The sequence below is a fragment of the Dipodomys ordii genome, unplaced genomic scaffold (genome assembly GCF_000151885.1).
Source record: "Dipodomys ordii isolate 6190 unplaced genomic scaffold, Dord_2.0 Scaffold41, whole genome shotgun sequence".
Taxonomy (NCBI): domain Eukaryota; kingdom Metazoa; phylum Chordata; class Mammalia; order Rodentia; family Heteromyidae; genus Dipodomys; species Dipodomys ordii.
Genome location: NW_012267257.1, coordinates 8746057 through 8773764, shown reverse-complemented (window position 1 = coordinate 8773764; position 27708 = coordinate 8746057). Strand labels below are relative to the sequence as shown.

Here is a 27708-nt window from a genome sequence, read left to right as displayed (position 1 = left end):
AGGCCCCACGACCGGACCCAAAAAAAAAAAAAAGAAGCTGATATGACAGAAAGTAGGGTTACAAGTATGCTAGTCAGACTAGAGCTTACAACAACATACCAGAAACAGAAATCTGGAGAACAGGAAGGCAGCTATCCAAAAACAGAAGAAAAGAACACTTCAGACACAATCACAACACAAAGTTGTATAAGAACATTATGTTCTTATGACAGGCTGGGGAGGTGGCTCCATGGTAGAGTGCTTGCCTTCCATGCATGAGGCCCTGGGTTTGATTCCTGAGCACCACATAAGCTGAAAAAGTCAGAAGTGGCGCTGTGGCTCAAGTGGTAGCATGTTAGCCTTGAGCTGAAGAGCTGAGGGACAGCACCCAGGCTAAGAGTTCAGGCACCCCAACAGACCAAAAAATAAAAAATAAAAGAATTGTGTTGGCAAAATCAAAAAAGGCTAAAGGTAAAGATCACAAGAGTTTAAATATAGCTGATTTCAATTCTTTTATTTTTGAACATGATAGATATTTAATGTGGCCTCAAGATCAGAACATCAAACCTTCTAAGTGTAGATAAAGACTATTAGATTCTATGATCAATACCATCAAAAAAAAACTGTAAATGACATGCTCTAAATTTTATTGACTGTGTCCATCAGTGTCAGTACCTGTGTAAGGAGAATTACATTTCTGGTTCTGTGTGAGAGGGGTGTATTACCAACATGAAACGTTAACGCTTATTTCAAATTTCAAACTAATGTTTTCAGAACTGGAATTTCTTTTTTTTATGCTTAGATTTCCTATTTTTTTATTGTGAAACTACTGTACAGAGGGGTTACAATTACATGGGCAAGATAATGAGCACATTTCTTATCAAGCATTGTAGCCTCCTCCTTTGTTTCCCCTTCCCATCCCTTTCCATCCTCTCCACTGGAATTTCTTTTTTTTAACAAACATTTTTTATTGTAGATACTGTATAGAAGGGTTAGTTACATGAGCAAGGTAATGAGTACATTTCCTATCAAGCATTGTTATCCCCTCCTTTGTTTTTCCCCTACCATCCCTTCCCTCCCCATCTCCCCAATTCCTCCCACACCTCCCTCCCCGCCCCAAGTTGTAAAGTTCATTTCCAACATAGTATCTTGTACATGTCATTGTTACAATGGGTCAACCTCTATTCTTATTTCAGCATTTTGTTATTTCCCTTTCCCTCCCCATATCAGAAAAATGTATAAACATGATATAGGGCACGGGAATCAACTATAGTGAAAACATGGGTTATACCATGGGGGAAGAATATACAAAAGAAACCAAAAAGAAAAATCACATAGTACATTATAAGTACATTAAAAACAACAGCAACAAAGATAAAATCTCTTGTGTCCCTATCTTGGGGTTCATTTCTCTTAGCATCATCTTATATGGTCATATGCACATAGCTTTTGACCTTTTCTGCTTGTCCTCAACTTATACTAGTTATTGTAGATAAGGGAAACCATGGGACCTATGTTTCTTTAGGCCTGGCTTACTTCACTTAATATAATTTTTTCCAAGCCTTTCCATTTCTTAACAAATGGGGTGGTGTCATTCTTTCTGATGAAGGCATGGAATTCCAATATATATATAATCTACTAAGGGGCATCTGGGTTGATTCCATATCTTAGCTATGGTGAATAATGCTGTGATTAACAAAGTTGTGCTGGTAGCTTTAGTATGGCCTTGTTTGTGATCATTTGGGTAAATACCCACAGAACTGGAATTTTTATCTTTCCAAATTAAAACTTTTTGTTGTTGTTTTAGACTTCATGAAGTATTGCTAGCAGGAGCCAGTCTGACATGTCAGACTGATTAGAGGTGTGCAACCTGATTAAAACCAAACCCTAAACCATTTTAAAGAAAAATAAAACATTTTAAATGATAAAAAATAAAAAATAGTTGATTACTTGGGCAGGTACTGAGTTTTCTTGTTTTTGACTTGCTATTTCTCCTTACATTACTTTCAATAAAGTCTAATTACTTCTAGGTATTTTTAACTATTATTTCTAATTTTATTGGCTTAGAATAACCAAACTACTGAAATTCTGGATTTTTTTTTTTGGGGTCCAGTCGTGGGCCTGAACTCTGGGCCTGGGTGCTGTCCCTCAGCTCTTCAGCTCAAGGCTAGCGCTCTACCACCTGAACCACAGCGCCACTTCTGGCTTTTTTCTTTTTGCTTATGTGGTGCTGAGGAATCGAACCCAGGGCCTCAGGCATGTAAGGCAAGCGCTCTACCACTGAGCCACCTTCCTAGCCCCTCTACTAGATTCTTTAATTTTGCTTATTTCCCAAAGCTGTGTAAATATTAGTCTGAAACAAATGCTAGAAAGCAAGAACTTAATTATTTCACAGCACTCATCATTCAAAACAAAGCATCTGGTCTAGCTGATTTTAGTGAAAAGATTACAGGTTCTAACATGCAGAAAGTTATTTTGCTGGGCTGGGAAGGTGGCTCAGTGGTAGAGTGCTTGCCTTGCATGCATGAGGCCCTGGGTTCGATTCCTCAGCACCACATAAGCAGAAAAAAAAAGCCGGAAGTGGCGCTGTGGCTCAAGTGGTAGAGTGCTAGCCTTGAGCTGAAGGGCTGAGGGACAGCGCCCAGGCCCTGAGTTCAGGCCCCACGACCGGACCAAAAAAAAAAAGTTATTTTGCTCATGTACAAAGTTCATTATTCTCTACCACAGGATATTCAGAAAGAACCAATGACAGTAACCTAATAGCTTTTCCTATCTCCATCCTAGTATGGTCTAAAGAGAAGACAAAAACAGTAAAGTTAATGGATATGTAACAGGAATTTACAGGAATCTGTAGAGTAATGGATATTCTGAAATGATTTGATAAATGTGAAAATTTCATAATTGAGTTTCTTCTAGACAGAATAGTTTGCAAAGTTCTGCAAGAGAAAAAGCTTTGCATATAGAACTAGAAATGACAATTCAATCTGAATAAAGATGTTACTTGGTCATGATTGCTATTTATTTTCTATCCCTACCTTCCCAATTTAAGACGCTAATATAGTACAGTTCATTGTTTGTCTTCTATTAAAATATTATGAGTAACATGACACATAGAAATTGGTATGTTAGTTCCTTGATTTTTGACTCCTTTATGAAAAAAGTAAGAAACCTTACAACCATTCTTACCAATTCAAGAAAATAAAGAATGTATCTTCCTTAGTACTACTCTGTATTCTTTTAACTCCTCAGACTCTTCAATATCACACAGGTAGCCAGACAGCAAGAGTTAGGCCTGATCATCTCTGGATGATCAGAACAGTATTCTGTCTCAACAAAGGGCCTACTCTGAACCTGGAGCTGGAGTATGGGTCAGTGGTAGTAAACATAATTGGCATGAAAGAGGCCCTGGATCCAATCTCCAGCACCAAAATATAAAATATAGATAGTATTCCTGCTGGTAAGATTGTGCTTTTTAAAAATCATACATTCAGCCGGGTGCTGGTGGCTCACACCTGTAATCCTAGCTACTCAGGAGGCTGAGATCTCAGGATCGAGGTTCAAAGCCAGCCCGGGCAGGAGAGACCGTGAGACTCCTATCTCCAATAAAACCACCAGAAAACCAGAAGTGGCACTGTAGCTCAAGTGGTAGAGAGCTCGCCTTGAGCTGAAGAGCTGAGGGACAGTGCCCAGGCCCAGAGTTCAAGCCCCACGGCCGACCAAAAAAAAAAAAAGAAAATCATTGTCAAGTCTCTTTTTCCTAGTATATTTTCTTCACCAAATACAAATGCTATAAGAATTAATCCACAGCATCAAAAAAATAAAAAGGATTTTTATAAAAATCTGGACCTCAACAGACATCAAACAGACTGGCTTTTGATTCTCAGATCTCAGCCTCCAGAGTAGCTAGGATTACAGGCATGAGCCTCCAGGACCCTGTACCTATGGATTTTTTTCTCTCTAAGGCCCATCTTTTCTTTTAAATTTTGCTTTTTAGTTACTTCATCTTTTCTGTAGTATGAGATAATGATCCACTTTTATTTGCATCTATATAATAATTCTATTTTCTGCACAAAATCAGCTAAACAACTTGACTCTTCCCCAACTGACTTTCAAGAGAATGAATTTCATTCCCAATAAAATATCTAAGCGGAGGAAGAGGAAAAGAAGTTAAAGAGTAAGAAATAGAAAGGAAAAAGAAACAGTTACATATAATACAAGCATAAGAACTTAGCTAGGGAAAGGCTAAGAAAAAAATGAAGCTACTGGAAAATTCCTATGCATCATGTCATATTTACTCAAATATGCAAGAATTAAATGGCAGCCAGGTAGGGTGATATACAACTGCAATCCCTGTACTAGTAAAAGTGAAATGAGAAGATTAAGAGTTTAAGAATAGTGTGGCCACACTGGGGAAGACTCTGTCAAAGAAGAAAGAAGATGAAGATCGAAAAAGGGAGCAAGGAGGAAAAATATAATGGAGAGAGCATGTTCAAAGTACACTGTAAGCATCTACAGAATTATCACAATAAAATCCCTCTGTACTATTAATGTATGCCAATAAAAAAGGAAGAAAAAGAAGTAGTAGTAATAAGTAACAAAGGATAACTAAAACCTATTTTTTATTGTCTAGCTCTGATACTTCGGGGAATACCTATTTAACATAATACCACAAAGCTTCCAGAGTTTAGACCATCTTCTGTTAAGCAGTAAGTTGGACTGTATTTCACTTAGCATTTGTCCTTCTAGACTCAACAAAAATGAGAGGAGAGCAAACATTATAAGTATCATACAACTATTTAACAACTTTCATTTTTCCCTGAAAATGGAATTTTCAGGTGACTCTAAACATACTACTTTCTATTATTTCAGCACTTCTACCAGATTTTTCATACACGAATTTACTGAATTCAAAGCTCCAGCCCATTACTGACAGTGATGCAGATAATGTGAACTATTCTCCACAAGAACCTTCTTAAAACATACCTTTTACTTTCTGCCAAGTTGGCTCCTTCTTCCTTCAGCTGCTTACTTTTCTCAGCACAGTCTTCCTGGAGAATTTCTCTCCTACGTTTAGTGGCATGGAGCCAATTCCCGTCATCATTCTCAACCCCATCCTTCTCATCAGCAGCCTCAGCTTCAAACTGCTGGGATGTGGCCTTCGACACCTTCTCACCAATCTTCCTCTTCCACCCAAAGGAAGCCATTCTGGGGGGAAAAAAAATCACACACACACACACACACAAAAAAAAAAAAACAGCTTTAATATTCAAACGTGGCCAATAAAAGATAAAATAAATAAAAGATAAAAAGATGAAACTGTCACCATTTTTAATACGTGGACCTAGGCAATAATTAAGAACTGCTAAAAGTCACAAAGAAAGATGACTGGATGTTACATCATTGTACTCCCTAATGAAAACAGTATGCCACCCTTTAAGCATTCTTGCAAAGACTAATTCTGAATCAGATTCAACTTCTGCCAATTTATAAGAAATATGGGACCAGAAGCCAAAGACTCAGGCCTATAATCTAAGCTACTCACAGGCTGAGATCTGAGATGGGGTTCAAAGTCAGTTCAGGCAGACAAATTTGAGATTCTTATTTCTAATTAATCAAAAAAAGCTGGAAGTGGAGGTGTAGCCTAAGTGTATTTATAAAAGGAAACCATATCTTTCAAAAATACATATTATTACCTTATAAAATCTTCAGCTTATAAAAATATTTCACATGAAATTATGTGTCAAGAATCATTTCAAAAAATAAACAGGGGTGAGGAATGCAGGGAAAAATGTGAAATAAAATTGTTCTGAAAGGCTAACTGATGAAGACAGATGTCAATACATAGGATTCATTGTTCATTTCTCTTTTCATGACAATGTCATGCCCTAGTACTGGCACAAAAAGAAAGAAAAGAAAAATTGCTAAATCATTTGGCAGGCTTATCAGGTAAATTTTTAAAAATAACAGATGTTAAATTGTTTTGTGAATCTACAATGATATACAAATATAAGGGATGAAAAAAGACAGACTAAATAAATGCTGAAAGTATTTAACAAATATTTAATTAGGGAAAGATCTGAAAAATTCAACAATATCTTAGTTGCACAGCTGGGAATCAAGATACTTAGGAATCTCTAGTGAGTAAATATTTTAAATACTGTGTGCGTTCTGGAGAAGAGTGTCTACCCCTTCATTCCATTCTTAAAGGAATCTGTAATCCCAAAGACATGATCAAGTGACAAGCTAGAGCACTGGGAAAAACAAATGAAATAGAGAATAAATCCTAGCAGATACCAAAGTCCTTACCACTGAAATATAGCTGAAATAAAGCGTAAGTAATCACGTAAAGAAAGAGGAACAAGCCAGGAGATGGTGGTGCCTGCCTCCTAGCTACTCAGGAGGCTGAGATGTGAGGATCCTAATTCAAAGCCAGAGTAGGCAGGAAAGTCCCTCAGGCTCTTATTTCCAATCAACCACCAGAAAACCGGAAGTGGCACTGTGGCTCAAGTGGTAGAGTGTTAGCCGTAAGCAAAAAAGCTCAGGGACAGCACCCAGGCCCTGAGTTCAAGCCCCATAATTGACCCAAAAAAAGGAGGAGCAACAAAAGTTGAGGAATGCTGTAATTGGCTTGTCAAAGCTCAACATAATGGCAAAAATCTAGAGGTATAAAAATTATGTATCATGGATCTAAATTCTTAATAAATCTGATAAAACCAATAACTCACAACAAAAAATGTACTGTATAGGTCAACCACATACTTCCCAAAGAAGTAAAAATTTTGAGAAAAATTTGAAGAAACAATATAAACTACACTAAGAAATTTAAATGATGAAAACTTTCTACATAGACTCAATACAGAGAACAAATTTCTTCTGTTAGAAAATGACTTCTTTATTCTAAGGCAAGAACCAAGAAATGACTAAAAACCAGTGTACTAAGAAAAACAAGTCCAGAGACAGAGAGAGGTCAAACTGGGAGAAGGCATTAGCAGGATAAGAAAGATTAAAAAGTGTCCTTATATTTGATTGTCTCTATAGGTAAAAAGAATTATGATTACAATTTTCTGGATTCAAGTTTCGAAATGAAGCTATGTTTCTTTACTAGCAATGTGTGATACCAAAGCAAAACTCTAATACTAAAAGAAATCTGATGCATTCACAAGGGAAAAACTGTCAAAGTTCAAGTATGGTGAAATATGTCCACATGAAACTGATCCTGAGTGTGAGGCCACACACGATCTACAGAGCAAGTTCCGTGCTAAACTGGGTTAAATAGTAAGACTCGAAAGAATGAAAAATATAAACAATTATTGACTTTGCTGATTATTAGTAACAGGAGATAAGGTGTGTGTGAAAGGAAAAAAAAAGACCAAATGTATTATTTTTATTTAATAGGTCATTCAGATTCCCACTATCCTCCCCATCTTCCAGATAAAACCAACTGTAACTGTTGAAAACAGGTATAAGCTAAGGCTCCCAGTGCCTGTCTCAGTCATGTATGAAAAAAGCCTGCAAGGCCTGTTGCTTCATGCTTACATCATTCTCACCCACATTTCTTGAAACTGGAAACTGTAATAGATCATGAAAGAATGAACGCATAAGGGTATGAAGACCTGATATCACAAGAAATAGACAACTGTAGCCTTGGGAAGAGTCAAGAATACATTCCTTTTATCTTGCCCATGTGGTTGCAACCCCTTTGTATGGTATTTTCACAATAAATAAAAAAAAAATACATTCCTTGCTGACATTAAATGGAGGCAATATTACCTGAGAGATGGGAAATAAAACATGGTAACGGATTTCATACCCTAAGCTTCACATTAATCAGAACAATTGGAGGTAATCATCTGTTCAAAGTGCAGGAAAAACATGACTGGGAATGGAGCTCATTGGTAAAGGACTTGCCTAGTATGTTCAAGACCTCAAGTTTGAATCTTAGAAACCCACACACACACAAAGGGCATACTAAATAGCACAGAAAGGACTGTGTTCCATGTACTCAGGAGGGAAAAGCATGAGAAGCATGAGGTCAGAATTCCCAGGTCAATACTTAGCTAGGTCAATGCCAACTGGCCTGTAGTGCTCCCATCTCCCCGTAAAAAAGAATTCGTTTATTGTTCCTCTAAGGCTACCTCAACAAATAATTACAACTTCTTAGAGAACAGGCTGTCCTAAACCTACAGCTAGATGCATAAGATACCAACATTTTTCGTCAAGACAAGGATGGATATAAGGGCTGGGAATGCGGCTTAGTGGCAGAGTGCTTGCCTGGCATGTATGAAGCCCTGGGTTCGATTCCTCAGTACTACATAAACAGAAAAAGCCAGAAGTGGCACCGTAGCTCAAACGGTAAGAATGCTAGCTTTGAGCAAAAGAAGCTCAGGGACAGAGCTCAGGCCCTGAGTTCAAGCCCTTGGACTGGCAAAAAAGAAAAAAGAAAAGAAAAAGAAACGATGTAAGTAAATTACTATCATTCAGGGTCTATGTTGAGCTTAGACAAAAACAGATTTGACATTATTTTATACAGAATTACATTTGACAAATGGCATAACATTTTTTTCAACAACGACATCGTATTCTAAATTCTAAATCCCGGTTCTCATTCAATCATCCATACAGTAATAAGAGCTTGATAAAATTACTGTCTCGACATCCTACCTCACCATGGCTGTCTTGCGCATAACTGTGGCTGAGCAAAGTGTCATGCATACTGGACTAAGTCCAAGAACTTGGGTCTCAATAGGAAAATCCTGTGTGGCCACAGATAATGACAACCACAACCTTCCAGGTAAACATATAGACTGGGATCAAAAAATTTCAAGAAAGGATTTACCCTCCCCCCTCAAAAAAAATATCATCACGTGGGGGGATGGGGAGGAAGAGGGTAGAGGAGGAAAAGAGGAGAGGAAGGGAGAAGGGAGGAAGAGAAGGATGGGCGGACCGGGAGAGACAGAGGGAGAGAAATCCGCTCCCTTCCCTTCACTGCCAGACAATAAGAAGAACGTCCATCAGGACGAACTCACAAAGGCAGTGCAGGCCGAGACGAGCGAGGTCAGACCCGGGCTCCAGACGCCTTCCACGCGCGCACACGCACGCACACACAGACCAGACGCTCCCCCCACCGCCCCGAGGTCCCCCAGACGGTCCCCCCCACCCTGAGGTACCCCCCCACCCCGGGGTCCCCAGGCGGTCCCCACCCAAGGTACCCCAGACGGCCCCCCCCGCCCCGGGGTCCCCCAGACGGCCCCCCCGCCCCGGGGTCCCCCAGATGCCCCCCCACCCCGAGACAGCCCCCCCGCCCCGAGGTCCCCCAGACGGTCCCCCCCGAGGTCCCCCGTACCCCGGAGTCCCCCAGACGGCTCCCCCAGGCCCTCCAGAAGCGCCCTTCGAGACCCGTGGAAAAGAAGCTGGGCTGCAGCCCCAGCCCGGAAAAGGTCGAGGCCGGGCGCCCGCCTCCACGCGAGACGGCTCGCGGCCCCGACACCAACCTCGGCCCCCTGCTCGGCCAGACTTCGCGGAAGCTCCTCCGCAGCTAATTCACGCACTCACCCCGCTCGATTTCCGCTTCTCCCTTCCGCGCACCCACAGCCCCCGGTTACCTGACACCAGTCCGTGGCCCGGTGTTTACATTCCGCTTGCCCTTTGCCACCGGAAGCGGAAGTTGTCGCATCCGTGTTCCCGCCTACTTTGTTCCATCCCTTTGCGCCCTGGCCTTGGCTCCAAGAAATAGATGGGAACACCTGGAGAGGCCCGAGTTATCCAAGGAAGCGAAAGAGGGACAGCAATGGCTTTGGTGTGCCTGTATCTTCTCCGGGACCTCACAGCCCAGCAGCCGCCGCCGTGCGCCCACACCGCGTTGTCTTCTGGGATTTGTAGTACATCCCGGACTCGGAGCGCTTTCCAGAAGTAGCTGGAAATGTTGGGGGGCCTTAGGTGAAGGGGTGGGGAAACGAGACTGGTGGGCATGGAGCAGCGTTCCTAACAAATGTAAACGTCTGACAGTCCCCTAGTTAAGCAAGATCAGGGGTAAAGGATTAGATAGGACCTGCCCTCAAAGGGCTTTGGGACCTAACATAAAAGCTAAAGCCAGCCAAGTGCAGCAAAGGACAGAGGAAAATCTGGATTGAGAAAAGATTTGAGGGCTAATCAGAGAGCATAACAGCTGACCTATAGGCTTTTCCTGGGACTTAATAACAAAGCTGGCACATAGGAAAACAGAATAATACAACACTTGTAAATCGTTCGCAAAAAGGGAGGAGAGGGAATGTGAATTTAATCAAAGTGCATATATATATATATATATGAAACCCCTTTATATAATTGATATATACTAATATAAAAAGTAAAAGAGGTGGGGAAACTAAGAACCCACAAGAGAAAATTACAGCATGAGAGCAGCAGCTGGTTATCTCTTGAAAATAATTAAATGAACAAATGTTTCAGAAACTGAAAAACTATTCATGTATTCATAATATACTATCTGATTGCTATTCACTGGCAGAAATTTTCTCCTATTGCCTGGCCTCAGTCCCTCCTGATGTTGGAAATTTACTCTCTCCTCTGAACCCCCTTTTCCCTGGGAAAAGAATATCCATGGGAACAAAACTGTGAAATCAGAAAACAGAAAAAAAATATTGATAAAGGGCAAACACCTCTTGGTAAAGAAAAACCCCAGCCTTTGTCCCTTCTCCACCCTTGCTTAAAAGCAAAAGAACATCTTCTCTCACTCAAGTTTACCAAGCTGGCAGCTATGCAGAAGGCTACTGACAACCTTGAGGCTTATCACCAGCTGCACCGAGTGGCTGTATTAGTCAGGGGCTTATAATAAAAATAATTTCTGGGCTTGCCTTGCATGCTCGAGGCCCTGGGTTCGATTCCTCAGCACCACATAAGCAAAAAGAAAAAAAAGCTGGAAGTGGTGCTGTGGTTCAAGTGGTAGAGCACTAGCCTTGAGCTGAAGGGCTGAGGGATAGCGCCCAGGCCCAGAGTTCAGGCCCCACGACTGGACCCAAAAAATAATAATAGTAATTTCTGTAACAGTGTCAATAGCATTGAGAGTATCGGTCATGCTGATCAAGTCAAGATTATGTTTTGCCTATGCTCCTGTGACTCAAGGCTATGTTTTTGCTGTTTTGCTTCTGTAACCTTGTTTGCTTGCCTCAGTAACAGGGCCTTAAGCCCACCAGTTGAAGACCACCACTGAGTGGTCTCACTATGGGCGGCCTATTGCAAATTATTACATATGATATTTACCATAAAGAACAAATTAATTTGAAGGTCATATAGCTATAACCAATGAAAATGTATCAAACCTGCCTTACATGGCTCATCTATGTTACTATGTAACCTACCCCTATAAAAACCCACCCTACCCTAAGCTCAAGGCCATTCTCCTACTTTCCCAGTAGTAGGAAGCGGTCACTGCACAGTGGTAATAAAGTTCCTAGTACCTTTAACTGGGTGTCTTGGAGTCTCTTTTGGATCCAGGATATAATAATACAGCTATACTGTGCAAAGGAAGATCCATTTTTTTTTTGGAGACTAGACTTTATCGTCTTCAGCACTAAAACTGGATAATTCTTTGTTTAAACTAAGTGCCATTAGACTCCATGATAACCACCACCAGTAAAGATGACCAAATTGTTTCCCCAAAAATTATTGCCTGGGAAAAAAATGGCCCCTTCTCTTCTTTTTTCCTCCCTGCCCACAATAGTCCCTGCCGAGTAGGCGCAGAGGGAATTCCTCCCCAGGCTCTGTGGTCACTTCTCCTCCCCACCATCCCCTATATAACCTCAATCCCTCCATGAGTTGGCCCTCTTAGAGATGTGCCTCCATCTCCTGTGGGCTGGTAGTTGAGTTACCCCAAATAAACTTCTCTGTCCAACCGTGTGGCAGTCTCCTTTCCATGAACATTACAATTATGAGGCAGGACCAATTAGGAAAAAATGAGGCCTGATGAAGGCAGCTCAAGGACAAGGTAGCTAAAAACACAGAAGCATACTATATGTGCTTCAAAGAGAGACAACAGGATACATTCCTTCCTGAGAGATGCATTTCTCACCCCAAGAATTAAACTTTGCTTGGCAGGATGTATCCCTTCTTGAGAGAAATGCTCCCTGAAAGTAATGAAAGACCCAAAACATAAACAACCAGAATAGTAGACAAGAGCCAGGAATTTAGTATAATACCACCAAGTGTGATTGAGAGCAAAGATAACCTATCTTTGCATACCATTAAGTCAGAAAACCTGCGTGTATCATAAAAATACCCCTGATGTCAGAAGGCTAGTGTTTCTATCCTTTGAGGGCTCCCAGACTCTGTTAGAATGTACCTCCTCTTCTCTGCCTGTTTGTCTGCATGCCTACCTTCCAGTTTGCTCTATTTGCTTATTCATAAAGCTCTGCTAAGTTTTCTTACCATTGTGACTTATCCAGAAATTGTCATTCTGAGATCAAAGTCAAGGACCCTAAAATTCCCTACCTTTAAAAGGGAACTCCAGGGGCTGGGAAGGTGGCTCAGTGGTAGAGCGCTTGCCTTCCATGCCCGAGGCCCTGGGTTCAATTCCTCAGCACAACATAAGCAAAAAGAAAAAAAAAAGCTGGAAGTGGTGCTGTGGCTCAAGTGGTAGAGCGCTAGCCTTGAGCTGAAGAGTTGAGGGACAGGGCCTAGGCCCAGAGTTCAGGCCCCACGACCGGACCCAAAAAAATAATAATAAAATAAAATAAATAAAAGGGAACTCCACTAACCTGCACCTGCATCCAATGACAGAACTACATCAAATTAAAACAGTTCAGCACAGTGGGGGGAAAAAACTTTACCAAGACAATCCACAGAATGGGAGAAAATATTCACCAGGCATTCAATAGAATACATAAAGAGTTGGAAAAAACTAAACAGCACAAGAGCAATCCAATTAATAATGAGTAAATGGGCAAGTGAGTCAGCTAGTTCTCAGAAGAAATACAGAGGACTATATATATGAAGTAATGAAAGTAAGTCACTTCTCATAATAGTGGCATATGACACTACAGTCATGCTTGTCTGAATAGAAATGCTTTCACATGGCCACACTTACTGTAAAACCAATGAAAATGCATTAAGCCAAATGTGTATGATTGGTGGGCTTCTCTGTTATGCCTCTATGCAAGTGTATGTATGTCCTCAACAAGAGGCTTGGAGGATGTCGCATGGCCATGTTTGTAGGATGCACTTCCCAGCAGCCTCTGGGACAATAGTGACAGAGTAGTGGTTGAGTCTATGGGTGGTTGGGTCTTTCCTAGATTTGTCAAGTAACTTAAACTTTATCCCCTCTACTCTGGTTAAGACTTCTTCCCAGGGTTTTCACACTTCACCAATACTTCTTACTTTGGTCTGATTAACTTCATTCATTCTCTATGTTGTTGATTTTATTAATTTCATACATTCCCTATGTTATTTTTTATACACAACACCTTTATATTTTGTTTTGGTTTTGTCGTGGGGCTTAAACTCTGACCCTAAGGTCTTCAGCGCAAGGCTAGTTGCTCCACCACTTGAGCCACAGTGCCACTGTTGGTTTTCTGGTGGTTTATTGGAGAGAAGAATCTCACAGACTTTCCTGCCCAGGCTGGCTTTGAACCGTGATCCTCAGTTCTCAGCCTCCTTAGAAGTCAGGATTACAAGCCGGGCGCTGGTGGCTCACACCTGTAATCCTAGCTACTCAGGAGGCTGAGATCTGAGGATAGCGGTTCAAAGCCAGCCCGGGCAGGAGAGACCGTGAGACTCCTATCTCCAATAAACCACCAGAAAACCGGAAGTGGCGTTGTAGCTCAAGTGGTAGACCTCTGGCCTTGAGCTGAAGAGCTGAGGGACAGCGCCCAGGCCCAGAGTTCAAGCCCCATGACTGACAAAAAAAAAAAAGAAGTTAGGATTACAGGTGTGAGCTACTGGCACCTGGCTCACAAACATCTTTTGAATTAAAAAAAAAATCCTCTAAGGAGCTGGGAGTGTGGCTCAGTGGTAGAGTATTTGCCTCACATGCACGAAGCCCTGAGTACTGATTCCTCAGTACCATATAAACAGAAAAAGCAGGAAGTGGTACTATGGCTCAAGTGGTAGAGTGCTAGTCTTGAGTAAAAGAGTTCAAGGAAAGCACTTAGGCTTTGAGTTCAAGCCCTAGGACTGGAAAAAAATCCTTTAAAATTAATGTTAGTATTAACATTTACAAAAGTTCATTCACTTGAAGTAATAACAGCTTAATACTTTTCAAACAAGATGTTTATACAAATTTACAAATACCTAGAGCAGTTAAGCTCCCTAAAAAAACCTTAAGGCTCCAACACTATTATTTTAAATATTTAGAATGCCAACAGTCTAACAAAAGCCCTGTGAACAGACAAAAGGCTTCATGGTACTCTAATAGTACTGAGATGCTAACCAAATCCAATACTAGCTACTTACTAAAAGTGGTGGTTTAGTGCCCACGTGTCGCAGGACCCCCACCAAGAAGACCAAGGAGAGTCAGACGTTCCGAAATGCAAAAGCAAGGTTTTATTTAGACAGGCTGCATCTTGGGCCTTGTCTGACACTCCGACACAGTGAGCCTAGGAGGAGAGCCCTGAGCTAAAGATTTGCAGGGTTTATAAAGGCACACTACCAGGTGTTTGGATTACCACCACGTGTTGCTCTGCTAGCTGAGATAAACAAGCAACAAATGGTCACTGCCTCAAAAATGGAGTTACTTTGACCCTTCAGTGGCTTCTTTGGCTTTTACTGTGGTTGCTTTCTACATATAAAAGCAAAACTAACTTGATACAAAAATTCAGCCCACGTACTGCATTTCATATGTAGGTACATTAAGAAAGGTGCAAAGATGGCTGTGAAGAGCCTATTGCCCGCCCACTTAGTTTTCCTACAGTTTAAACATTGTTACAAGTTAAAAGTTTTTCTTTTGCAATTTTCCTCAATTTCAATTGTATCCAGTGAAAACGTGTGAATGACAGAGCTCTAGTCTACCAGAAACTGTTAGTTATGTTGTACGTGAAATTTCATTCATTTTGCCAGAATCAAATGAAAGCAGAGAGGTGGAAGGAGATTCTTTACGAATGGACTCAGACAACACATATTCTCCTTTCCTTGCAACAGTACCACTTGGGACACAGATGCAGGGTATTTCTTCAGGTAGAGCAACAAAGCCACCACAGTCATTCCAAGTGATGTCACTGTAAGATCCAGGATGCCAGTGCAAGTTGGAGGATGGAATTTTTATATAAAATTACCTAAAACTCCAAAACACTACAAAAGCATCTTAGAAAAAAGTATAATCAAAGTAAGACCAATTGCATTTATTTCACTGACATTATTTTAAATTAGATACGATATATTATGCTCGCATATGCCTCAACTTGATAGAAAAGTTCCTGTCTGTGAGAAATCAATTTTAATGGCATTTTTTTTTACACATCAGTAAAATCTGTTACATTTAAAACTATGTATACAGTACTTTTCTGGCAAAAACCATATACATCTTTCAGTTGTCAAGACAAAGTAAAAATACAGTTGCATAAAATCACAAAAAAATATAAATTGCTGAAAAGATAATAAAAAAAGATTAAAAATCATTTGCATTGACTCTGTTCATCTTCAGTATTAGTAAGAATCTGCAAGCTACAATAATCTGTGAAAATTCCATTGCAACCTTGATAGACATAACCAAAAGTTGTCACTTCAAATACTAGTAGCTTAAAAAAGATTTTGCTCTAATAGTTCACATTTATACTATTTGTACAAGTGCAATATTTAAATATCTTCAAAATAAAATTCAGTAAATAAATCAAAATAACTTATAAAAGAAAGCTTACAAAATTAACAATTTTTTGAAGGTCCTAATTAACTGGTTCCTCCTTTTGTCCCTCCCTCCCCACAACTGTTGGTAGAGATATTACTTAGTTCTATATACAAATCTGTAACACTTTTTTAAAAAATGCAGTCTTCTGCTCTTAGCATCAGAAATAAAATGCTGCAGTTAGCGTTAAGTAAAACAAACCCCACGCATAGGGCCACAGACAACATAGTTTTGAACTACTATTTAAATGGAACTTCCATTATTTGTACAATTTTCAAATTCAAAGAATAGAAGACAAAATGAATCAAGATTTTTGTTCTGAATTCAGTGCATGAGTCTAGAGGTACTGGAGTCACCATAAGCTAGGGTCATCCTTTATGGAAGCTTTGGTGACACCTGAGTATATTATCATCTGCTTACCTAAGTGCTCACAGTTTTACAACATCCTAAAATAGTGGAAAAGATGATAGCAATATTGGAATAGGAAAAGGATTAACATCCACAAAAAGGATTTTGCTTTTGTTTTGTGGTGCTAGAGATCAAACTTAGGGCCCTGCACATGCCAGGTAGACACTCTTTAACACACAGCTATATCCCCAGCACCAATTCCTTGAAGTTAAAATAGTATAAGGCAAATATGGGTGATATATTTTTTATCTACATACATAATGTCAGTTTTATCTGAGGTCACTTTAAATCAATCATTTTCAGCTACTATGAGGGGAAATAGATATCTAATCAGAGATCTTCAGTAGATTGAAGCATTAAAAAAAATAATTAAAACTTGAACCTTTGACCAACTAGAAGAATGGATTTGCTCCCCATTTTACAAAAATACAATGTTAATCTAAAATGTTAATACCAAATGTAAGGTGCAAGCTTTAATTCTTTTCTAATTTGAAATAACCAGTTAAAATAGAAATTTTAAGGACAAATGAAATCTAAGTATGAATATTAGGGAAATATAAATTTCATAGCAAATTCAGAGGATTTTTAGAATATTTTAGGAGATGCTTAAAGGTGATAAATATGTACACATCTAAACGGTTCAAGAGACACGCACAAATATATGCATAACTAGCTTTATCGTTATACATACGTAAATATGTGTAAAGAAACTATTAAAAAGTTAACTGCCAAATCTAAGTAATATACATACATCTCATCACCCTACAATTTTTGAACATTTCTTTTTCTAAAAGTTATTTGTTAAAAAAAAATTGGGGTGAAAATGCTATCTTCAAATAAAACACTTATATCCAAGAGCTTAAAGATTCTAAAAGACATTTCTTTTATGCACTGAATCTATTTGTCAGATATAGGATTAAATGATTCGAAATTTCTGCATATATTCCATATTTACTGACATGATAAGCAAGAATTTGTGAATTTGGCAAAAGCAACAATTTATTTACAGTTTATGTAACTCAGCTCTTAAAACAAATAGAACATTTTATATACAGGGCATAGGGGAACAAATTTTAAGATTAAACTTAGGGCCTAGAATATCTACGTGTATGGGACTTACCAAGCTAAAGGAAAATTTTAAATTGATTCTATTATCTGATATGATCTACCATATAATGTAGAATTTTAAGGGAGGTATGGGAGAAATCATCCAAACTCTAACTACTACTGTGAAATACTAGCTATTTAAGGAACCCAGAAAACAATTATCAACTGTGAAAGTCTACGGAGTCTAGGCAAGTATTTATTGAATAAATTTATAAAGCAAATATAGAACACATCAGCATGTAGTAACACATGAAGGCCTTTATGGTAAATTAATCATCTAAATAGCCCTGTGTACACCAAATATAAAATAGCCAAAAATCAAGTGAGCCTGAGAGATCTATAATTCATTATATGTTATGTATATGCCTACTGAACAATAAACAACAAAATAATCTTAATTCATTTCTGCACATGAGGCTGTAATTTTCAGTCATGTTCGAATCCCTGTGCAAATTGCATTTCAAAAGGCCAATCTTTAGTTATAATTGTGTGTATATGTGTATATATATAAAACTTGATTACAAATGGAAGCATTTGGCTATTGTTTATTATGCATGCTTATTGCTATAAAACAAATAAGCAACATTTTAGGTTTATTGTGCAAGGATTTTAATGAGATTTGCACACATTTCAAAAAATTCTATTGTGTGACTTCCGGGTCTTGGAGCTAAGTCAACAGGAGAAGAGTCAAGTGAGGTCACAGATGAGGTAAGAGAAACTTCTGAGGATTTTCCTTGGGCCTCAGCATCTGAGTCATTCCTTTGGCAAGATCGATAGTTGCTAATTGATCCTGATCTCTGTGGAGTAGCAGTCCCTGATTTGGCTTCTGTAATTTCATCTGGGTAAAAATAAATTGCAATTTATTAGAACTTATAATTTTTTAACAATACTGAATTTACTTTTTAGTAGACTACTGATACACTATCCAGAACACAATTACTATAAATACCTTCACATTGAGATAAGATGCCTAAACTATTTACCTTTTAATACACAAGTATGTACTCTTTTGTTGCTGGTGGTGGTGGCTGTGGGGCTTGAACTCAGGGCCTGGCACTGTCCTGGAGCTTTATCACTCAAGGCTAGTACTTTACCATGTTGAGCCACAGCCCCATTTCCAATGTGCTGGTGGTTAACTGGAAAGAAGACTCTCATGGACTTTTCTGCCCAGGCTGCTTTTGACCCAATATCCTCAGATCTCAGCCACCTGCAATTCTAGCTAGAATTACAGGCATGAGCCACCAGCACTCACCTTCACAAGCATGTACTTTTGAAATGGACAGTCAAGGTTTAGTAGAGTCTAGTGAATCATCAGTCTTGCAATCTAAGTTTAAGAGCCCAAGGTTTAATAAATAGCGTTCTCACAATAATAGCTTTTGAAGTCACAAAATCAATTCACTGGGAATAAGGATCTTGGAAATCATCGCATTCTTAATTTTTAATGAAAAATAGCAAGATAATAAGTGTGAAACTCAAGTCTACTAAGTTTAATTCTGTGTTTTCACACTTGTTCTATCTAATCGTATTTCATAGAAGAGATCATAAAAAAGCATCACTTGTAGAAACAAAATCAGTAGAAACAAAATCAAATATAAACGTAGGAGTAAACTGGTAAGCTGGAGTAAGCTGGTAAACCTATGTGCTAATAAATCTAAGATTGCAAATTTAATCTAAATACAATGGGAAAATAAAACCTATTTCATACCCAAAACTATTATTCTGTTAGGAGACATAAATTAGATATCAAGATAGACAATCAGATTGGCCAGTATCTCACAGCTCTTATTATAAAGCAACATAAGGCACTATCTTTGAGTTGTAAAAAGGGAAAAAAAGCCAGGTACTGGTGGCTCACACCTGTAATCCTAGCTAATCAGGAGGCTGAGATCTAAGGATCATGGCACAAAGCCAGCTCTGGCAGGAAAGTCTGTGAGACTCTTATCTCCAATTAACTACAAAAAGCCAGAACTGAAGCTGTAGCTCAAGTGGTACACTGCTAGCAAAAAGAGCTCAAGGACAGCATTCAGGTACTGAGTTCAAGCCCCAGTATTAGCAAAAAAGAAAGAAGAAAAATCCACAGATGAACCCCTTAATCATTCAATATAATCTTTCAAAAATAATGTATCATAATATCTTATCTTAATGAACAAAAGCCATAACCCTCATACTTAATTTTGAAATTATTTAACTGACAATAATGATATGTGCCTGCAATGCTAGCACTCAGGAGGCTGAAGCAGACCAACTGCAAGTTGAAGTCAGATTGGGCTACATAGCAAGATCTTGTCTCAAAAAACACCACCACCAGGTGCTGGTGGCTCAAACCTGTAATCCTAGCTACTCAAGAAGCTAAGATCTGAGGATCAAAGTTCAAAACCTGCCCTGGCAGGAAAGTCCTAAACTATAATTAACCACCAAAAAACTGGAAGTGGTACTGTGGCTCAAAAGTGGTAGAACGTGGGGGGGGAAAGTGGGGGGAGGAGAAGGATTGGGGGGGAAGGGGGAGGCTGGGAAGGGATGTGAAGGGTAAACAAAGGAGGAGGCTGCAATGCTTGGTAAGAAATGTACTCATTATCCTGCCCATGTAATTGTAACCCCTCTGTACAGTATGAGAACGTTAACCTTGAACAAAAGAGCTCAGGAACAGAGCCCAGGCCCTGAGTTCAAGCCCTACAAATGCCTCCCCACCCCAAAAAATTACTTAACAGAGGAGGAAGAATGATGAAATGGGTGACATCGATCAAGATGCACTATATTCATAAACTGATTAGCTGAATGGTAACTCTTTGTACAATTGCTTAAACATAAATTTTAAAAAATAGTAAGAAAGCTGAAAAAAATTATTAGCAAATACAGAAACATTGACATTCATTTCTAAATATTGTATCTTTCCTCATACATACATACACACACACATATTTATCAAAATGAATTCCAGGAAATGGAAATAAAAATAAAAAACGAACCATACAACAAAACAGAAATGTAGCCAAAAACTTTAGCATGAAACTGTATCTCAGCTTTAAGAATTTTACCAGATGATATTAAAGAAACACTACTCAATAAAATTACAGTAACAGATTTACAAATGTCAATACTGCAAAAAATTAAAGACCAATAAGACAAGCTAGATAACAGGTCTGATATATCATGTTCACTGTTTTGTATGATGTACATACCATCAATACTACGAAAATCCAACAAATAAGTTCTACTATCCACTTGGTATAACTGTAGACTCATTTTGGAATAGGTGCTTGTCACAGGATTCTTCCTTCGAACACGCAAATAATATGGGTTTACAACCTAGCATGGGATGTGAGCAAAAACAGGGCCAAAGCAATTACTCCGTAAAACATTTTATAGAGCACAGGTTTGTAAAATGTGTTAATAATCAGAATATTTGTTCTTTTCCTACCTTCCATTCATAATCCAATTGCTTAATTGCTCTACATACTTCTGCCATGATATCAGTTGGTCGACTTTGACTTCTAATTCCCAAATGCCATTTTGCTTTCCTTACACCTTGATGTTTAGATTTCTGTGGGTTTAATTCATCAAGGGTATGGCGTGCCCTTGGTGTTTCAGCAACCAGGAATGGTACTCTTTCTGGATGGGGCCGAGTTAAATGGTGATCATCAAGAAAAGAATCAGGTGGGCTTGTTGCCAAGTAGAAATCTTTGGCTTCGTTCATAATTCTCCTGTTATCTATGATTAGGTGATAGGCAACGGCCAGAGGGTCCTGGTGATTTCTATTATAAAGGCAGCTGAGAACCTCCTCTTCAGAGCATTCAAATTTTTCACATACTTCTTTTAAGGCTTCATCATCAATCATGGTTGAACTATATGATGGGTCTTCAGGAAAGAGATATTTGGGAAGGTCCTGTTTAAACCATTCGTGTTCCCTGAAAGGGGAAAAAGTTGTACAGTTGGGAGAAGAAGACTCAAGATTGAAATTAACAGCTGAGAGGAATTTAGGGTATTTATACTTATACTGTGTTACTAAAATCTTTTTAAAATGAGATAGCTATTCTAGTTCACAATTCAAAATGTTTTTGCCTTCCTTTGATTTTAAGGATGTAAGAATAGGAAAAGAAATGTCTACACCTCAAGCTTTAGAACAAATGACAATGGCAAACACTGGCAAAGTACAACTTACTTCCAGCTCAGAAAATATAGTGTGTCTTCATTTTAATACCTTTTAGTAAGCAAAAACAATTTAATAAAAATATCAAGAAACATCCATTGAATTCTTACTGTGTGCTAACTTTTATGCTTAATAGTTGGTATATATTGTCTCTCCTCATCCTCAAAACAATTCTACAAAGGTAACAACATACCTTTGTCCTAAATTAAGGACTGAAGTTCTAGTCAGTCAGGAAGTGGCCCAAGGTCATGAAGACAGTAAGTAAAGTCAGATTGCACCCTGTTCTGTGTGAATATTTCCACTTTCTTAACTCTACACATAAAGAGTATTTTTTACTTGAGCTATGGTAAAAACATTCTAGCTAGCTTAAAAAATGAGAAGAAAATACTCCAAAGAGTAATGGTTAAGCTAGACGCCAGTGGCTTACGCCTGTCATCCTAGCTACTTAAGAGGCTGAGATCTGAGGATCTCGATTCAAAGCCAGCCGGGGCAGGAAAGTCCGTGAGACTCTTATCTCCAATAAACCACTCAGAAAACTGGAAGTGGTGCTGTGGCTCAAGTAGTAGAGCACTAGCTTTGAACTAGAGCTGAGGGACAGCACCCAGGCCCAGAGTTCAAGCCCCATGACTGACCCCCCCCCCAAAAAAAGAAGAATGGTTATTATGGCTATCTTCTAAGTGATAGAAAGAAAGTATTTGTTATTCCTTTTTCTTTTTGGTGCTTTTCTAAGTCTTTCTGTTTTGTAGATAAAGTGTTACCACACAGCTCAGAATACTCTCATACTCTTTTGCTTATAATTTTTATTAAGTGATTACATAAATTTCACAGTATTGTAAGATAGTGATACTTAAAAAGTCACAAACACATTCACATTTTAACCTTCATGAGGCAAACTGTCATTATCGTGGTCTATAAAGTTTGTGAATTCTATGGGTTTTGACAATACAACTATTTCTTCCACATCGGGTAATATGTACAATTGTTTCCTTTTGTTTAGTGTAAGCTGTTCCCGCTTTCCCTCTCTCCCTCTCATTCCCTTCCTCCCATCGCTGTCCTGGAGTTGCTCAGTTCGTTTTCATCAATGTCCAAGTGTATTCTCATACTCTTGGGTCCTCCTACCTCAGTCCTAAGCACGTATACCACACCTTGATTTCCATACATTTTTTAAAAATATGTAAATAAAAAGCAAATACATTTCTCAATTTATTTTAGAAGATGATTCATCGTTTTCCTCTGGTAGTAAAATCAAACCCTGTGATTAATAATCTCTTTATTAGCTTGACTTTTTACATAAGGTAATTGGAAGAACAAGCTTCAAGCTCACAAGTAAATCCTCCCTTCTCCTTGGTTACCTTAATGCTTTATTTATCTTAAGATCTCATATCCCTATGGTTTCTTTCTTCCTTATTCTTTTCTGAGACGTGTGGGTCTAGAAATTAGAAGAATCTCTCAAGGAGGAAGAAAATGAACAATAGAAAAACAAAATTTGCAGCAAATATTTTTAAGCCTTCATGAAAATGGCTCCCTTAAATTTGAGAAGCAGATTTGAATCACTTCTGCCTTATTCCCTTACTCAAATTATTAGGTTGAGCTCTGTAAAACACAGCAAACCTAATTTCATGAGATTCAAAGTACACTACTAGGAAAATCCATCCATCTTTGATTAAAATTTTCTCATTCATGAAAACTATACAATAGTTTAGATTACCTGATATCTTTTATTGTGGCCCTCTTCATGGGATCCACCTGCAGCATATGCTTCAAAAGGCTAATCACAGAAGGATTTAAGTATTGAGGGGTATAAAAAATCCCATCACATATCTTTTTAAAAAGAGTTGGCACATGATCATCATCAAACGGAAGCGTTCCACATAATAAAGCATAGAGAATAACCCCACTGCTCCATATGTCCACCTCAGGGCCTGCATAGAGTCTGTAACAGGAAATACCAGTGTTATTAGATAATTGTTAATAATACCAGTTAAAATTAACCAATCATAAAGAAAATGTTTCATAAAGAAGATTTTTATCACAATAAAAAAGATTTTTATAATTATCGCTATTACATATAACTATCTTAATCCCACAGTATTATTTTTGAAAACAAATGTAAATAAGGTTTGAAAGTGATAAGACACAGCTTAAATTCTGTCTGTTTTATATTACCATGGTGCTTAAACGGTTCCTACCAATAGGGTGAAATCACAACAAACTGATCAATATTGAACTTAAAGGCAGTTTTTTTCTTAGTTACAGCGATTAATTTTTTTTTTTTTTTTTTTTGCCACTCCTGGGACTTGAACTGAGCAGGGCCTGGGCACTGTCCCTGAGCTTCTTTTGCTCAAGGCTATCATTCTACCACTTGAGTCCCAGCACCACTTCTAGCTTTTTTTTAGTGTGGTACTGAGGAATCGAATTCAGGGCTTCGTGCATGCTAGGCAGGCATTATACCACTAAGTTACATTCTCATCCCAGATCAAATTCTTTAGTGATAAACTCTGATGCCATTTCTCCCTAAGAACAGAACACCTCGACTATGGAAGGAAGCTGGTTAAGGAGCTCACAGAATATTTTAAACACTCATTTGCAGTAGACTGTGACAACTTTCTTTTTTGCCAGTCGTGGGGCCTGAACTCTGGGCCTGGGTGCTGTCCCTCAGCTCTTCAGCTCAAGGCTAGCGCTCTACCACTAGAGCCACAGCGCCACTTCTGGCTTTTTCTGCTTATGAGGTGCTGAGGAATCAAACCCAAGGCATCATGCATGCAAGGCAAGCCTGAGCCACCTTCCTAGTGCTTGTGGACAACTTTCTTAACATACCTCAGAAACTAAATCACCTAACATCTTACTTCAGGGAGAGGGAAAGAATCCCTTAAATTATTAAAATAAATTGCTGAACTGATCAATAAATATTCCTGTGAAGGTAAAAGTTGCCATTCACTCAGACTGATATCCAACTGGACACTGGTGGCTCAAGACTATCCTAGCTACTCAGGAGGCTAAGATCTGAGAATCATAGTTCAAAGCCAGCTTTGAACTCTATATCTCCTATCTCCAAAGTAACCACCAGAAAACCAGAAGTGGAGTAAAAAAGCTTAGGGACAGTGTCCAGGCTGAATTCAAGACCCAAAACCAATTTAAAAGAAAAGACAATCCAAATTGAGAAATCAAATTTCACAATAGTCCACTGAAATATCTATATAAACATAATACATTTCACCTTTATTTATAATGTCCCCAGTTATATGGGTCTTAAGTTGTTTTTTTTTTCTCAAAAGAATTAAGATAGACAACAAAAATGAAATCATTTTAAAAAGAATTCTGGACCTGAAGTTAACATAAAAATATGATGAAACTTGGTAAGTCTAGTTATTCCAGCCTTATGCACAACTATGCCTTTACAGAATTATTTAGGCAAATAAGCTTAGGAAAATACTTTGACATCAAGTTACTTAGCATGTGAAATATTCAAAGAAACACAAAACAAAGAAATGTAGTTTGGGGGGGCTGGGAAGGTGGCTCAGTGGTAGAGTGCTTGCCTGGCATGCATGAGGCCCTGGGTTTGATTCCTCAGTACCACATAAGGAGAAAAAGGCAGAAGTGGTGCTGTGGCTCAAGTGGGAGAGAGTTCTAGCCTTGAGCTGAAGAGCTGAAGAGACAGCGCCCAGGCCCAGAGTTTAGGCCCCATGACTGACCCAAAAAAAAAAAAGAAAAAAAGAAATGTAGTTTGGAAGAAAAGTTACTAAAAGTTAATTTACAGGAACAACGATGTAGCTCAGTGGTAGAGTCCTTGCTTGCCAAGGCCCTAGATTCAACCCAATACCGCAAGAAAACTAAAATAAATAAATGTAAATAAAAGTTTATCTGACAGCTTAAAAAGGTAGCTCATTATAAAAAGCTAACAAACAGGTTCCATTTTTAATCTCAGTAGTTTCACAGTAATAAGGAACAAAAACTCTTACAAATTAAATTTTGTTTCCAACTTTTTAAAAACTTCTACTAGGGGTTTGGAAAAACAGGGAGAGAGCAAGCGAAGTAGTGACAATGTCCAAAAAGAAATGTACTCTTTACCTGACTTATGCAACTCTAACTCCTTTGTACATAACATAGCAACTGTGACTCAACCTGTAGAGTTCCTGTCTAGAAACCCCATGACTATACCCTCCCTCTAAAAAAGCTATACCAGAAAACTGTTCTCATGTTCTCAATGCTAGAAGTCAGAAAATTTAAGCTCAAAATTCTTACAATCTTGTAGTCTGCAAAAGATTTAAAGAATAAAAATTCAGCAAAAATAAAGCCTTACTTCTATTTATTTGCTATTTGAAACACTTAATCTTGATCTTACTTAAGTGGCTCAGACTGGCCTCAAACTCTGAATTCTCTGCTTCTGCCCCTTCCCAAGTGATGTACCGCCACACATGTCTGAAGTTATTAGCAATAATACATTAGGGCATGGCAACTTCTCAAGACACTTTTTTTTTCCTACCAGAAAACTTAAAGCTACTACAAAATGCAATCTATTTGAAAAAATTTAAAGTTACACATTGCACATCTACACATTGCATTTTTTACTCTTCATCTAAGTAAATAGTAAACCATTTCTAACTAAAGACACCATAAACTAAAAAATGTAGAAGATTACACAATTACGAAAGTATTAAGGACAGGAGGGTGTAGAATACTACCTTCCTGAAATTACTTCTGGAGCAGCATAGTTAGGTGAGCCACAACTTGTTCTTAAAAATTCACCATCTGACATCATGTTTGAAAGACCTGAAAGTGCACAAGCACAGCTATTCAAGATTTCCAAGGAGTACAGTATGTTCACAAAAAAAAAAATTAAATAAAATAAAAAAAAAGATTTCCAAGGAGAAAAATACCAACAGAACCCCATTAAATAAAGTACGTTAAAGGAATAGATCAAGTATATTGTTTCTTGCATTAACATCTTAGTCTTTATTTCCAAATATCCTGCACTATGCCCTAAAATGTGCAATCTATTTCAATATTTAAAATTAGTAGAGATAAAAGTTAAATGAGCCAGGTGCCAGTGGCTCATGCCTGTAATCCTAGTTACTCAGAAGACTAAGATCTGAAGATCACAAGTTCAAAGCCAACCTGGGCATGAAAATCCCCATGAGACTCTTAATCTCCAATTAACCACCAGAAAATGGAAGTGGCACTGTGGCTCAAGTGGTAGAGTGCTAGCTTGGAGCTGAAGAACTAAGGGACAGAGCCCAGGCCCAGAGTTCAAGCCCTACAACTGACAAAAAAAATAACATTTAACGAATACATGTTATTGGTTACTTTACTTACTAGAATAAACTTGGCATGTTTAAAGTTTTGTTAATGTAGAAACTGCTGGGGAAAAAAATCTCAAACATGAACAGAAACACAAAAACAAAACTGTAATATTGAATCTGAAAGTTCTCCGAAAAGAAATCTTTGCCCATCAAAAATGTTCTGTTAAGATAATCATGGCAGCTTATGAATAAGGAAGCTGAGTAATTTAGCCAGTTTCAAAACAACACAATGACAACAATGACAAAAAAAACCAATAGCCCAGGTTTGGATGGAACTCTTCAATGTACACCGAGGAAAACATTTACAATTTTCTCTGATTTTAATTAAAGCTAACAAAAGAAGAATGTTTCAGTTTCCTTTTTCTTTTACATTTAGTAATGTCAATTTTCATAGAAATTAAAGAAAAAAGTTCAATTTTAATAGTGGAGCCAGGGTAGGCTTTAACTCAAGATCTTCCTCCCTCTGTCTCCCAAAGGGCTGAGATCACAGGCATGTATCATCAAACCTGACTCTAATATGTTTCTTAAAAAACAACAGATTTTCTTTTCTTTTTTTTTTTGGGGGGGGGTTAGTTATTTCCTCTTTATATTTCAGAAGTTCTTTGTTAATGATATCCCTCTTTCCCTAAATTTTCATGTTTATTAAACATTTACCAGCCTGAAAATACAGGTTTTTACAGTGTCAAATTCATTTTTTATCATTTAAAATATGTTAATATTTTATAATTTTATTTATTTAATTGACCTTTTGGTTCCCAATTTTTTAATAATGCTATCTCATTCATTTTCTTTTTTCTTCATCTGTTATCTAAAGAATATACTGGAAATATAGTGCTTTCTCTTTTGCAAATAATGCTATCTTCAAATTATCTTTCCTTGTGTAACTATTTTATAAAAATCAATTCTGCTTTACTGTTTTTGAGTGAGGCCTGCTTTAGCTC

The 27708-nt window shown here is 38.3% G+C and overlaps 2 protein-coding genes across 2 annotated transcripts in view; both read right to left on the bottom strand.

Annotated features, from left to right (window-relative positions):
- Window positions 1-9622, bottom strand: part of Ttc33 (tetratricopeptide repeat domain 33) — a 27974-nt gene extending 18352 nt beyond the window's left edge. The window contains exons 1-2 of the mRNA XM_013018516.1: window positions 9582-9622; window positions 4963-5184 (exon numbers count right to left, since the gene is read on the bottom strand). Of these exons, the coding sequence (XP_012873970.1) occupies window positions 4963-5183 (221 nt within the window). The 5' untranslated portion in view covers window position 5184; window positions 9582-9622. The remainder of the gene's footprint in view (window positions 1-4962; window positions 5185-9581) is intronic.
- Window positions 9623-15279: 5657 nt separating this feature from the next.
- Prkaa1 (protein kinase, AMP-activated, alpha 1 catalytic subunit) overlaps window positions 15280-27708 on the bottom strand; it is a 44436-nt gene continuing 32007 nt past the window's right edge. The window contains exons 8-12 of the mRNA XM_013018515.1: window positions 26150-26237; window positions 23176-23400; window positions 20739-21225; window positions 20500-20626; window positions 15280-18158 (exon numbers count right to left, since the gene is read on the bottom strand). Coding sequence (XP_012873969.1) covers window positions 17914-18158; window positions 20500-20626; window positions 20739-21225; window positions 23176-23400; window positions 26150-26237 — 1172 coding nt within the window. The 3' untranslated portion in view covers window positions 15280-17913. The remainder of the gene's footprint in view (window positions 18159-20499; window positions 20627-20738; window positions 21226-23175; window positions 23401-26149; window positions 26238-27708) is intronic.